The sequence below is a fragment of the Eretmochelys imbricata genome, chromosome 5 (assembly GCF_965152235.1).
Source record: "Eretmochelys imbricata isolate rEreImb1 chromosome 5, rEreImb1.hap1, whole genome shotgun sequence".
Classification (NCBI taxonomy): Eukaryota; Metazoa; Chordata; order Testudines; family Cheloniidae; genus Eretmochelys; species Eretmochelys imbricata.
Window position 1 is genome coordinate 128,721,492 of NC_135576.1, and position 14,372 is coordinate 128,735,863.

The following is a 14,372-nucleotide window of genomic DNA, read 5'->3' on the forward strand; positions in this document are numbered from 1 at the left end:
CCCTGAGGTAAGGGTGAAGTGGAGCTTGAGGAAGTGAGGGCTGCTGTGGGGGAAGTAGCCGAGGGTATTGTACATGTCATGATTCTAAAAGGTCAGCTACCATAGCTGATACTATTAGGGTCCCTGGGCTGGCGCTCGGAGTAGAGGGTGGTTCCGGCCGCCCCCACCCCCTCACGTTTGCCCCCTGATTAATGACTGAGACTGGGAGACAACAAAGACTGTGCAAGGACGGATAACTTCTCCTCACCTCCCTTGTTGGCTTATGATGAAAATGGCTTAGTAGGCTGTGACCCTTGTCTCTAGAGAGAGAAAAGGGTTACGTGGAGTGTCACAGGGAGCCTCTGAGGCTAGCGAAATCCGCCAGGAAGCGCAGGACCCACAGAGGCAAGGACAGAGCTTTGTCACACAATATAGACAACAAAAAAGATTCAGGAAATGTTTTTTGACAAATAGATTCCTTATTAGGCATCTTAATACAGAATTTTGAGTAATAATTCATTTAATCTACAATACAAAAACGAAAAGGAGTACTTGTGGCACCTTAGACTAACCAATTTATTTGAGCATGAGCTTTCGTGAGCTACAGCTCACTTCATCAGATGCATACCGTGGAAACTGCAGAAGACATGGTATGCATCCGATGAAGTGAGCTGTAGCTCACGAAAGCTCATGCTCAAATAAATTGGTTAGTCTCTAAGGTGCCACAAGTACTCCTTTTCTTTTTGCGAATACAGACTAACACGGCTGTTACTCTGAAACCAATACAAAAACGTGTTTCCTGCACCCTTCGGAAGCAGTGCAAAGGCTTGGGGGAGTCAGGTGTAAAGGAGGAGCTGAGGGAGAGGAAAGTAATTGCTGGGAAGGAGCCTGGGAGTGAACTTGGAGGGTTGTTGGGTGTGGATGGGAGAAGTATGGAACAGTTTGGGGTTTTTTGGGGGGAGGGAAGGGATTGTTCTAGAGTTGTGGAGCCGCCTCCATGCAGACCCTGGCTGACTCCTAGCCCCTCCCATTCAGTCAGGCACATCTGCCCTTGTCCCCAGGTGTCCCTGCATCTCCACTTCCCATTCAGCCAGGCATAGCTGCCCCTGTCCCCTTATGGTCCTGCATCCTCACACCCATTCAGCCCCGGCTCAGTGTTAGCCCCTCACTAGCTCCTGTGCACCTGCCCCAGTCTGTCCTCCCCACTAGCCCATCTGTGTGACACCCCCCCACTTCCCCCTGCAGCCTCGTCTGACCTACTCTGTCCATCCACCCCATATGCTGTCCCTCCTCACCTGCCTCCACAGGCAGGGCGCTGTGAGGAAGGCAGCCTCCCTCTCCACGGCTGCTCTGGCCTGTGAGCCAGCTGCCCTCTCTTCTGGTGTCACATCAGCCCCTGGTAGGCAAAAGGTGTAACTACAGCATGATCCCTCTTGCAGCTTCCCTTTGCCTGCCTGTCAGAATCAATTATTCTGCAGGGGGAGGGGGAAATCTGTGGGGAACATTAATTCTGCGCTTGTGTAGTGGCGCAGAATTCCCGCAGTGGTACGTTACTGTAGACATACTGCAACCTGAACTCTGTCCCAGCAGGAATGCCAGTTTCCCAGCATTTCAACACCAGCACCACCACAAATAGCTCTGCCTTCATCACCTCTATCCTTTCTGCACAGTTCTGTGGAATCACACTCCTTAATATATGGCATGGGAGGGGAACGTGGGTGCTGGAAAACTGTTACCCTTACTGGGGCAGAGTTATAGTGGTGTATTCTCTGTGGTGAAGTTTGTTTCTAGGTGGAGGAACCGAGAGTATATACGGTTGAATGACTTGACTTCATTTCCTTGCTCTTATGCTTTTGTTGATATGTGTAATGAAATTTGAACTGACAGTTTATGTATTTCCAGTCTTAAGATTGAGAGGATCTCTAGCCAAAACAGTGTCTACTTTCAAGAAGCCCAGGATTTTTGTGGAAGCGTCCATCAAAGTTATATAGTTGGCTCAGGAGCTGCACTAAAATAAAAGGGGCACTTTCACAAAGAATCCCTTCATCATGAAAGTAGCTGCTGCTTTGAAGATTTTCTTCTATAGCACAGCACAAATGCTCATGGACTAGAAAAACAATTCCCCTCCACCCTGTAAGGCCCCAGTTTTAGGCAGAGGGCACAGCTGGAAGCACGTGGCAAAAGCCAATATTATACTGCAATCCTAATGTTCAAAAGTGCAGCTGATTTTTTTCTGAAAACAAAAGTTGTGTGTTCTACTTAGGTGTGGGGTGTTTTTGATTGACTATAAGGCTAATAGTTTCAGAAAGGCTCTCCCCCATATCAGCGCCTCTGTTCATGAAGAATAGGACCGACTCCTGAGCTAGCTGGTTACTCTGAAAGATCCTAGTATTTCAGTGGTTCTGAACTCTGGTCCACCGCTTGTTCAGGGAAAGGCCCTGGCACGCGAAGCCGGTTTGTTTACCTGCCGCGTCCACAGGTTCGGCTGATCGCGGCTCCCACTGGCCGCGGTTTGCCGCTCCAGGCCAATGGGGGCTGTGGGAAGGGCGGCCAGCACATTCCTTGGCCTGTGCCACTTTCTGCAGCCCCCATTGGCCTGGAGTGGCAAACCGCAGCCAGTGAGAGCCAACATCGGCCGAACCTGCGGGCGCGGCAGATAAACAAACCGGCCTGGCGTGCCAGGGGCTTTCCCTGCATGAGTGATGGACCAGAGTTGAGAACCACTGTAGTATTTGTTTTGTCTCGGATCCTTTTCTCTTCTGAAACCATTCATTTGGCTCAAGAGCTCACACTTGATTTGGCTGACCAGTTTAATGAAATCCAGAATCTTCAGCATGGTAGCTGTTCTTTTCAGGAAGATCATTATTTCCATGAAACTGTGAGTTTATTCAGGAATGAAGCTGCTGAACCTGAAGTATGGTTTCATGAAGAACATAGCTTCTCAATGCAGTAGTTATTTCTGTGTTAAAAGTTTTTAATGCTCACAAATGCCCCTGAACTAGTAACATGCAGTTTGTGCGCACTGTTTTAGCCTTCAACTTTGGATGCAGGAAAAGTTACAGAGAGCATAAAATAAAGTAGTGTTACACTCTCTCTTTAATTGTTATAAAGATTTCTGCATACAGCGTCAAATAGAAGTGGATGTTGTAAATCAAGTTTTATGTTAACACTTAAGGATTCAGTTATAAGTTTTTTGTAAATAATAGTATAACCCTAGAAAGACTCCCAAACTACTTATGTGCAGCTTGGCAGTTTCATGTTTGTAGTTTAAGCTAGAAGGACCCCCAAAATCCTGAGACTCAAAACAGACTTCTTAAGATTAATTTTTAATTGGTTAGAATTCAGGCAAATTGATTTTTTTTCTAAAGTTTATCAAAACTTAAGCTTGGTTTAGTTTTTGGTATGAAAGTATCTGCCCCACGTTTTCATCAGAGGTTGAACCCCTGTTTTCAGTGCAAGATAGAATGCAACCTTCCATATGGTGTTGGAATGGCTTGGCATAATTCATTAATAGATAATCAATAGAGTTGTTAATATGCAAATATAACCCTAAAAGCTTTAGGACATTTAAAAAAATATAAAACTACTTACTCAAACAGAGCAAGTATTGCGTTTATCATTGGAGACTACAAATATACCATGACTGATTTTTACATTAAGGAAAATATAACTTTTCTGCAGTTTTTATTTTAATTTAACAACTCAACTCATTGGATGGGTTTCACTTAAACTCCCTCTGGTTCTCCCCTCCCACAACAAAAATAAACTTTTGGCGTGAGATAAACCATATCGGATATCTCCCCTGAATACATCTGAGTCATGAGTGAATGGAAAGAGGATATTGGAATATAAATACCTTCTAAAAGTTCATTAGACTTCATCTTGATTTTAGGTTTTTGTCCTAATATACGATACAGGATTAATATTGAGGGTTACTTGTTCTGCTAGTTCAGTCTGTCTCTCCTTTGACTCTATTTATTTAGATCCTGAGTTGTTTTTTTTTTTTTTTTAACTCTGCTATCCTTGCTAGGTACTGAAAGATGCCTTAAAACTTCAAAATTAAGGAGAGGAGTGGAAGTAATGTCACAATCCAGTATCCTGGCAGTGTAGCTGTACTGCAGTCAGCAGTTGCTGAGTGCATCTCTACTAATCTGCTCTGGAAGCAGAGCCATTTTAAAAACAAATTATTAGAGGAAATATTTTTATTAAAATGGAAAAATAATATTCTTCTGAAGCTTGTGCATGTCTGATGTTACTGAAGCCTTTTTTTCTGAGAGTTGCAGGAAAGAGAGTCGTCTTTGCCCAACTTACTTATTGTGTGTGGTGATCATGGGATGTCCGAAACAGGCAGTCATGGAGGTTCCTCAGAGGAAGAAGTTCACACACCTCTGCTATTTATCAGCTCTGCTTTTGAAAAGAGAAATGGTAAGTGTCACAGATCCTAGCGAGTGCCCCTTCCTGGCCACCCACTAGGACTGCTGTGAGTAGGGTCAGCATATGTCGGGGTTTTCCCAACAAGACTTACCTCTTCTTTTGGTCCACTGATCTCTGTCCAGGCAGATTTTTGAAATGTGAACAAGTGTCCGTGATTTCCTCTTGCTCATCCTTTTTCCAACATTGATTCTGGTAGAACTGCAATTCCTGGTGTGCCCTAATAGCAGCGTGCGTGTTTACTGGTTTGCCACCCTTACTTCCACAATGCTGCTGGTGGCAGCGCTGCCTTCAGAGCTGGGCGACTGGAAAATGGCAGCTGCTGGCTGGGTGCTCAGTTTCCCCAGCCCCAGTTCACCCTCAGAGTCCCTTTATAGACTCCTGCTGTGGTCGCCTGCTTCTTTTGTTGTGCCTCTATGTAATTTTCCACAGCTCTCAACCCCCTTTCCTTTCGACAAGGGGAAGAAGTATCTTCCATCTAGAACAAACCCATTGTCCCAAGATGCTTTACTCTGAATAGACAATTGCTGAGTGCAGATCACTCACCATTATCTCTGGCCTGGTGGAGACATGACACAATCATGCTAATTCATGGTGGATCCGCATACATGTAGGCTTTCCATGACAGGGTAACTTCATGATACAATTTCATAAAATATCCACAATTCAGAAGTGGTACAGACAGAACCCCCACTTTATCACAGTAAGGATTGAAGAATTTCAGTTCTTATCATATTAAAAAAACCTGTTCAGAACTGTACAATTGTAAGAGATTTTTAAACAGTCTCTTAGAATATGCTTTCATCTCTAGTTTAGTTCATAGTGGCTCTAAACTTTCAGGTTCAAAGTGCTGTTATACATTGGTGTAGATCAGGGGTAGCTAACACGAGCCAGAGGCGGCACACGAGCTGATTCTTCAGTGGCACTCTCACTGCCTGGGTCCTGGCCACTGGTCCGGGGGGGCTCTGCATTTTAATTTAATTTTAAATGAAGTTTCTTAAACATTTTTAAAATCTTATTTACTTTACATACAACAATAGTTTAGTTATATATTATAGACTTATAGAAAGAGACCTTCTAAAAAGGTTAAAATGTATTACTGGCATGCAAAACCTTAAATTAGAGTTAATAAATGAAGACTCAGCACACCACTTCTGAAAGGTTGCCAACCCCTTGTGTAGATTAAGTTACATAAGACACTTCCTCTTTACAGACAGTTTTTTAACAATGTTTTGCATTAGTAGAGAAATAAACTGTAACACGTTGGCCATGTGTTTTTACTATCCTTTGTGTGCACTGATGTCCTGCTAAAACATGACCTCTGTGTTTTGGCCTCTTAAACTATCTGTTTTCCATGTGGCCATCACTTTAGGACTGGCTAACTTCCTAAAGGATTCAGGAGTCTATTAAAGGGGTCTTTTCTGAAGAGGTAGTCTGATTATTGGCCACTAGGAGGCAAGATTGGAACTGAATTAATGCTTGAAGTGAGTTCTGCCTAGCCTTGCCTTTCTCTGAGAAGAACTTCTTTCTGTCCTTCCCTTGTGCCCCAGATCAGTGATGGGGGAGTAAATGTCAATTTCCGGTGCTGAGTGGGAGGACTAAAGACTGGAATGGTGGTGTTAGGGAGAGAAGTGAAGCTCTTGCTGTGGAGGGGCAAGAGGTTGAAATATTGACAATGTGGATGCCTGTCTCCAATCCCTGAATGCAGAATGCTGAGCAGGAGAGTAGTCCTTCTACTGGTCAAGTTTCTAATTGTACAGCACTAAAGATTTTTCTGATTGACACCACATTCCATTGTGAAAAGTGCATTTGTCCATAATAAGAGGAAAAGGGAGGGAATATCACAGTGGCTTTTTTGTGTTTATAAAGGTATTTATTCTATGGTTTGCATAACTTTTAATTACATTCAAACACTTTGTCCAAATAATCAATTAAATTAAGTTACAGCGAGATAAATTTGCCCTTCCATATCACTCTGTCCCCTGCTCCCTGGCCTCCCCCAACCTATTTGCTAGGACATCTGACTTTTTCTTGCTTTTAAATCTTGCCGTCAGATACTTGGCTTAGTCCTCTTGCTGGAGGTTACTTCAGCACAGCTGAGGCACTTCCAAATATCATTCATCTGCAGAGCTGGTGTCCAGCTGATGCACTCAACGCTGTCAAGCAAGGGCAGTTGGGTTGCTTTCAGATATTGAAATAACCGAATCAAGAGCTGATTGTTGCTCCCAGTTGAATTTTATCAATGTCAACTGCATGACACCTTGAAGAGTCTTGTGAAATTATGGCATTTTGTCCCTTGATATTTGTGTAACTAATAGTGAGCCTTGCAACTCATATGTAGCTTTCCCTTGCTCTCTGTTCTATTTCTAGTTGGAATTTTAGTCACTCTATCTAAATGGTCTTACTCTTGCAAATGGGCAAATAATTCAGGCTGTGTTTAATTTGGTAGATTTTGTTTATGCAAATTGGGTAATCCTACTGGCAGTTATATTTGAATTAGTGTGCTGATCAAGAATTACTTGTGTAACCTATTAAGGAGATACAAATCCCTATTGCTACTAAATAAGTTTGATATGATCTACATATCAAACAGTTGTTATCAATCAAGTTTACCAGTGGGTAACTTCTTGTCTTTAATGACATTCTGAAAGTTGCTGAGACTAGCATGCAAGGATTACATGCAAAGAAGACTTAAGGATTGTAGGTGGCATTTTGAATGAGCATGAGAATAAATAGGAACCATCTGTGACATTCTGTTTAGGACTCCCAGAACTGTAAGCCACTGTTATCCCTCTGTCTCAGCAAATGAGAGCTTTGTTGCTGCTAAACTATGCATCGGGCCACTGACCAGCAGCCTGTCTGCCTTGCCAGCAAACTCCTCAAGGCTCTGCCAGTTTAAATCTTGCCTTACAAGTATCAATCTGTGAACATGAGTTCCCCAGAGATGTCTCCCTGCAGTGTCCATTCTCTCTTGCTGGACACTCATAGAAATTGTTTCCTGCCTCCAGACACATAAGTCTGTTAGGTTTGCTGAAGACTCTCACTTAGTTCAATATAACAGCACTGAGATGGTTTGTAGTAAAGCTAAGAAAAAGTTTATTAATGAGGAACAGAGGCCGTGTCTACACTTCCACTTATGTCAGCAAAACCTATGTCACTCAGGGGTGTGAGAATAGCACCACCCGAGCGACATAAGTTTTGCCAGCATAAGTGCTCGTATGAACAGCATTATGTTCACATTATGTTCACAGCAGGACAGTGGGGTGGGAGGAGGTATTGTTTCATATTCTCTGTGTATATATAAAGTCTGCTGCAGTTTCCACGGTATGCATCTGATGAAGTGAGCTGTAGCTCACGAAAGCTCATGCTCAAATAAATTGGTTAGTCTCTAAGGAGCCACAAGGACTCCTTTTCTTTTTGCGAATACAGACTAACACGGCTGTTACTCTGAAACCTGTCATTATGTTGGTTGGAGACGCTCTCCTGCCTACATAGCTACCACCTCTCATTTAGGTGGTGGTATTATGTCGACCGGAGAGCTCTGTCCTCTTGGCATAGTGCAGCTACATGAGCGATCTTACAATGGCACAACTGTATTGGTACAGCTGTGCTGCTGTAAACTTCCAAGTGTAGACATGACCAGAGATTTAAGTGATTCTAAGCAAGAATAAAAGACAGTTATGGTTACAAACAAAACATGTTTTCAGTCACTAAAACTTAATTTTAGCAAGTTACAATCTTTACATAAGCAGGTTTCTCACTTAGATCAAGTTTCCAGCAGCTCCTGCCTTTAAGGCCAAGAGAATCGCATGTTCATATGCTCAGAGGGTTCTGTTCCCTATGTCTCCTAAGTCACAGATAACTCCAATGGCTTTTTGCTCCCTTGTATTTTCCAAAGTCCATTGTCTTTGCCTTAAGAGTCAGGGTGACCTGCTGGTAGGGTGACCAGATGTCCCGATTTTTGGGTCTTTTTCTTATATAGGCTCCTATTACCCTCCAACCCCTGTCCCAATTTTTTCACACTTGCTGTCTGGGTCACCCTACTTGCTGGGAAGCGGGGTTCAGACTCTGGGGTCCCAAGTGTGCTAACTAAGGAGTTCACATCCTCATAATAATTTGCTCCTCTTCTGGGTTTGATTACTTTGTTTATCTTCTATGTAATTTTCCTTTCATTGTTCTCTGCCTGTAAACCCTCTGGTCAAAGTCTCTCTATCTAGGGCGGGCTGGGTTTATGCACTGCTTTCCAAACATGTTTTAAGAACCTGTTTCCAGTGCATGCCCATAAGTCTTTGTATGCAACCCACAATGATTTCCAGGACTGGTGTTTCACTGGTTTACATATGATACCTTACATGGCACCCTTTAGATACATATTATGGCAACAGTGTGTTGGAGACACTGAGTGTGTCAGGATGCATCCAATGAAGTGAGCTGTAACTCACGAAAGCTTATGCTCAAATAAATTCCTTAGTCTCTAAGGTGCCACAAGTCCTCCTTTTCTTTTTGTGGATACAGACTAACACGGCTGCTGCTCTGAAACCTGTCATTATATAGTACAGGGATTGTCATACACTTTCATAATGTGGACCACAACTTAGTTCAAAGATGTTTTCATGGACTACCCCGTTGTATTCATAATTACATACATGCTTGTTAAAACTACAGTAATTACTAATGTGGAAGAGTAATGTTACATAAGAATTTAATAACGCTTTTGCTGTCCTCTATTGTGTTGCAGCAGCTGGAAAGGAAGGGGAGCTAGACTATGTGATCAACCCGTGGTGGTGGTGGTTGTTTTTTTTTTTTTTTAAACAGACCCTGGTTTGGGAACATATCTGCTCTAGTACACGTGAACAAATTTGCAGAGTACCCAAGCTTGCAGCTCCACCTTCCAAATTGGAATAATTTTGTAATGTAAATATTCTCCTCCTTATTCTAGGCCCTTTAAAACAGCCAGAACTTGTGCAACAGACGGATTTAGCTGCTACGTTGGCAATAGGTCTTGGCCTTCCAATTTCAAGAAATAGTGTTGGGAATATTATACTTTCTGTTATAGAAGGGAAAACAATGAGAGAACAACTAAGGTTCTTGCATTTAAATGGGTTCCAGCTTAGCAGACTCCTTCAGGAGAACATGCCTACATATGAAAAAGGTAAGTCAATTAAAGTTATTTTTCTGATATCCAGCAGTATCCTGTTTCTTCTCTGTCAGCAGGAGACACTTAAACTTCAGTTTAAGGGTTTTAGGAACAAGAACACAACACACCAGTACAAACCGATAGGACAGTCAAGGTGAGTTCTGAGAACCGTATGCGCTAAATTAAGTGTATTAGTGTTTGTTGTATGCTGTTTTAAATTAAGGTTCATAGATATGGGGGCAAGCTGCTAACCAAAAGGGCAAGAGACATGATCAAATAAAGTAGGCATCACAAGTAAATTGAGATGTGACTGAAGTCTGATATGTAAATCCATGAATGAGGCACTCTGTGCCAGGGGCTACTGACTTCCATGTAACTCAAGAAATAATACCAAACTAAACTTCTTTAGTGTTATGGTAGCACATGTTTCTCAATGGAGAAACATTAAAGAAATTAGTAGCTGAGAATTTATAGAGGCCTCGTTCATCACTGTAAAAGCCAGCATAGAAAACTGTTGCTTGCTACCAGCACCTAGGGTATTTAGGAAGAGACTATATTCTCGTAGCAGAGGGGAGAAAACTTAAGCTGTCAAGGAAATTTAGATATCTTCTCCGTCCCCCAACAAAATCCTCAGTTATCCCCAGTAAATAGCTGGTGATATGCAACAGTATTACCACCTGAATGGGATTTCTCAATGTGCTTGCAAAAATTCCTCCAGAGGCAATGCAAAATTAAGTGTCTTTCGTGGATCACATCCAAATGGGTCTTTGTGGGCAGGCAAGTACAAATGTGCTGAAAGCCAGTCCAGTTTTCACTCTTGGCCAATCATGTGTACTTACTATGGAAACAATCCTGAAGGGAGGAGCGCATACCTAGAGGGTGAATTCCCCAAGTACTTATCTCTTCAGCTTACTTTGATAGCTCTATCAGTTGCATATTTGGAAAAAGAAAACATAGACATGCCCATGTGGGGTCAGACCAGTGGTTCATAGTCTAGTATCCTGTCTGACAGTGGCCACTAAAGGTGCAAGAAACCATGTAATGAGCAGTTATGCATAACATTCCCTTTGGGCACGTTTCCTCCTACCTCCTGTTAGAGGCTGGCTTCCAAGTTGAAGCACAAGTATCTATTCCTCCCAAACCTGGGAGTAACCAGAGGTCAAAGCTTCTCTGTGGCGATGGATATTATGCCTCAGGCAGAGAAAGATGTAATGTGTTTCAGGACAGTTCATACAAAGGATATAGAAAAGAATTCAGGTCTTCCTCCTAGTTCTCCACTGCTCCAGAAGGCATTTCTGTGACACCTCCAGGAAAGATTAGACTTTTTATAGCAGGGACCCCATTTAATTAGGACCTGGACCACCTACAATTAACCTGGACTACCCACAATTAACAGCCTGTATCTTTGTACAGTGCTCTTTGTTGTACAGCAATGGGTCCTACAACTAAGCACCATAACAAAGTGGGGAGCTGCCCTTGCTATTCTTAGAGCTTGAGAAACCTTTATGCCCAAGGTAAGTTCTTCTTTCCATAATTCCTGGAAAATAGTTATCCCATTTTGTTTCAATCCTTAGCACGCCTTTAGAAGAGGGTGGTATAAATGGGCATTCTTAGAGCAATAAAAATCTCAAGCATATGAAGTGACCACACCAATTGTTCCTTGTTCATCTCATTCCAACCAAAATGCCAGGCCTTAAGGCCTCAAAGTTGCACCAGGCAAGATGTTAAAGTCTTGCACCAATTTACATGCTAAGTATCTGGGATACCATTCATGGAGGTTTTCAAGATACCTGACAGTGTGGGAGACAAGTCTGAGGCTCATCAGAGGAAGTCTTGCAATTTAGGCTTCTGTTCCTCTATACAAGCATCCTTTGGTAGGAAAAGGTATGACTGTATTGGATCTCAAATACTTTCTTAAATTACAAGGATTTGCTTTTTAGGGGCAACTTTTATTTCTGTTGATAATTCTACCATAATAACAAAGTCTGCTTTATCCTTTATCCCTATATCTGTGAATCACTGCTCACTACTACACACTTGTGATGAATGAGAAGAGAAGCTGTGCAGCAGAATGAGAAATTTCTTACCTGCAAATTTCTTTCTCTTAGCAGAGTCTCTTGTCATTCAGCCCACTATGGTAGTCTCGTAAATGACTGGAATACAAAATAATTTTTTTCTCTAAAGAGAGACTTGAAGGCAATTATATGTTTAGGTTAGTTAATGTAATTTCAAGTTATCTGAATGCTAATAGGTTGCTGGAGGGCTTCTGCAGGTTTTAAAAAATCCTTCTAGTGCCCTGAGTTGAACAGCAGGGCTTAGATCATGAGAACATAAGAGTGGCCCTACTGGGTCAGACCAAGGGTCCATCTAGCCCAGTATCCTGTCTTCTGACAGTGATCAGTGCCAGGTCCCCCAGAGGGAATGAACAGAACAGGTAATCATCAAGTGATCCATCCCCTGTCGCTCATTCCCAGCTTCTGGCAACTGGAGCTTTGAGTACCAGTTGGATTGCCTCTGAATTCTACAGAGGAGATGTATTACTCATTTGTGATGAAGGAGAAGCTGCTAACCAAAAATTAGCAGGGATAAGAAACTTCTCATTCAAGGAGGAGATTGGTTGTGAGTTGAAGCTTGCAAACACTGTGTTTTGGCCAGTTAAAAACTATGATGCCTTGAGTAGTTTCAGATGATGGATATAAATATAAAGTAACAAATTTTGCTTAAAGTAGTTTGAACTTTTCTTGTCCCTTGAGTCTAAAAGCAGTAGGATCTTTTGAAGGGGAAAATGATCAAGGAGTAACTGAGGCTAAGGTAGTCAACTGAAAAAAATCTGTCCAGTGTGTAGTGTCAGCAATAAATGTATTAAATATGATGCTTGGGTGCCTGGAAAAAGATAGGGGTGTGTGTGTGTGTGTGTATATGTATATCATTGGGAATCCCTTGAAGTTGAGGATGATGATTGTCTTTCTTGGATTGTCCATTTCAAATGATATGTGGGTCCGTTGATGACTGATAAGACCTATTCTGGAGCTGCAGACTCTGCCACATTGCAGGCGTGTGTTTCCAAGTAGGGCGGGTGACCTTGGGATATTAGTTTGGGCCATACCAAGCTCACTATCACTTCTGTTCTTCCGTTACATGTAGTCACATATGATTTTCAAAGTGCTGAGTTCCCTGTCTCAAGCAGTTCCTCCATTGTTGTCGGTCCTGGGTTATATATTCCCACAAGTTGATGTTTAATGTTGAATTTCCTCCTATAAGCCTTGAGGACATCCCTGTAACATTTTTTCTGCCCTCCTATGAGGTTTCTCTGCCTGGGCTGAATTGTGAGGAGACTACTTGTTTTGGCAGTCTGGAATCGGGCATCCGGACAATATGACTTGCACAGTGAAATTGATGATAAATAATAATGGCCTCAATGCTCGTAATATTAGCTTGCGAGAGGATGCTGATGTTAGTGTGTCTGTCACCCCTTTGATTGCAGAATGTTATGTATACAGCATTGATACTTCTCCAGTGCCTTAAGAGGTCTCTTGTATGTTGTCCACTTTTCAGCCCCATACTGTAGGGTGGGGATCACAACCCTTTTAAAGACCATGAGTTTGGTTTTGGTTCTGATGTCGCAGTCTTCAAACACCCTCTTTCTCAGATGACCAAGAGCTTGGCTTGCCCATTTGAGATGGTACTGGATTTCTTCATCAATGTCCGTGAGAGGTGGCTTCCAAGATATGGGAAGCATGCAACATTCCCTAGAGTGTTATTGTGGATCCATATTGCTGGTGCTCGGAATTGTGCACCAGGAGCTTGCTGGTGGAGGACCTTTGTCTTCTGGATGTTAAGTGCAAGTCCCATTTTCTGATATGCTTCAGCAAAGATGTTGATCGCTTGAAGATCTGATTCCGAGTGAACACACACTATGGCATCATCAGCATACTGAAGCTCGATGACTGAAGTGGATGATGTTTTGCTTCTGGATTGGAAGCAGCCAAAGTTCAACAGCTTGCCATCCATTCAGTAGATTAGCTGCACTCCTACCAGTATCTTATCAGTGATCAAATAAAGCGTCGCAGCAAGGAAGATGGAGAAGAACGTTGGGGCAGTGACACAGCCCTATTTAACATCTGTCTTAACCTTAAAAGGAAGCTGTAGTAGATGCATTACAGAGGATGACCGTTTGCATGTCGTCATGAAGGAGCCAAAGAATGGTGACAAATTTCAGTGAACATCCATACTTCAGAAGGATTTTCCACAACACTTCTCTGTTAATGGAGTCAAAGGCTTTTGTCAGGTCAATGAACGCCCAGGATAGTGGTCTGCGTTCTCTATATTTTTCCTGCAGCTGGTGAGCAGTGAGGATCATGTCAGTAGTGCCTCATGATGGTCTAAACCCACACTGTTTTCTGCAAGACAGAATGGGGATGGTTCAGGAGAAGTCTTGAGAGTCTTTCCTGCAGTTGCTAACAGAGAAATTCATCTATAATTTCCACAGTCAGATTTATCTCCTTTTGAAGGAACAGCCTTGAAAATCATCACAATCATAGCATCTCTAAATTCAAACGGGATTTTTTTCATGGTTCCAGATTTCAAAGCAAAATTGTGTAGCTGTGAGGTGAGTTCCTCTCCCCTTGCTTGTAAATTTCTATAGCGATTCCATCAACGGCAGATGCCTTGTTCTTCAGCTGCTTAATAGCTCTGCACACTTCTTCCAGGGTTGGAGGTATTCCAAATTCATCTCTGATCGGGTGTTGTGGGATGAAGGTGAAGATGCTGTCATCAACAGCAGAATCCTGATGGAGGAGATCTTTGAAGTGTTGTTCCAGTGTGT

General features: G+C 42.5%; 1 protein-coding gene across 9 annotated transcripts in view; it reads left to right on the forward strand.

The window, feature by feature from the left end:
- The window catches only part of PIGG (phosphatidylinositol glycan anchor biosynthesis class G (EMM blood group)), a 165,589-nt gene that overhangs the window by 21,249 nt on the left and 129,968 nt on the right, over nt 1–14,372 (forward strand). For 8 of the 9 annotated variants that reach the window (XM_077817889.1, XM_077817888.1, XM_077817892.1 and 5 more), the window contains exons 5-6: nt 4,263–4,404; nt 9,350–9,562. In XM_077817889.1, coding sequence (XP_077674015.1) covers nt 4,263–4,404; nt 9,350–9,562 — 355 coding nt within the window. Of the gene's footprint in view, nt 1–4,262; nt 4,405–9,349; nt 9,563–9,582; nt 9,702–14,372 lie in introns of those variants that run through there. The other variant, XM_077817897.1, reaches the window with a different exon arrangement.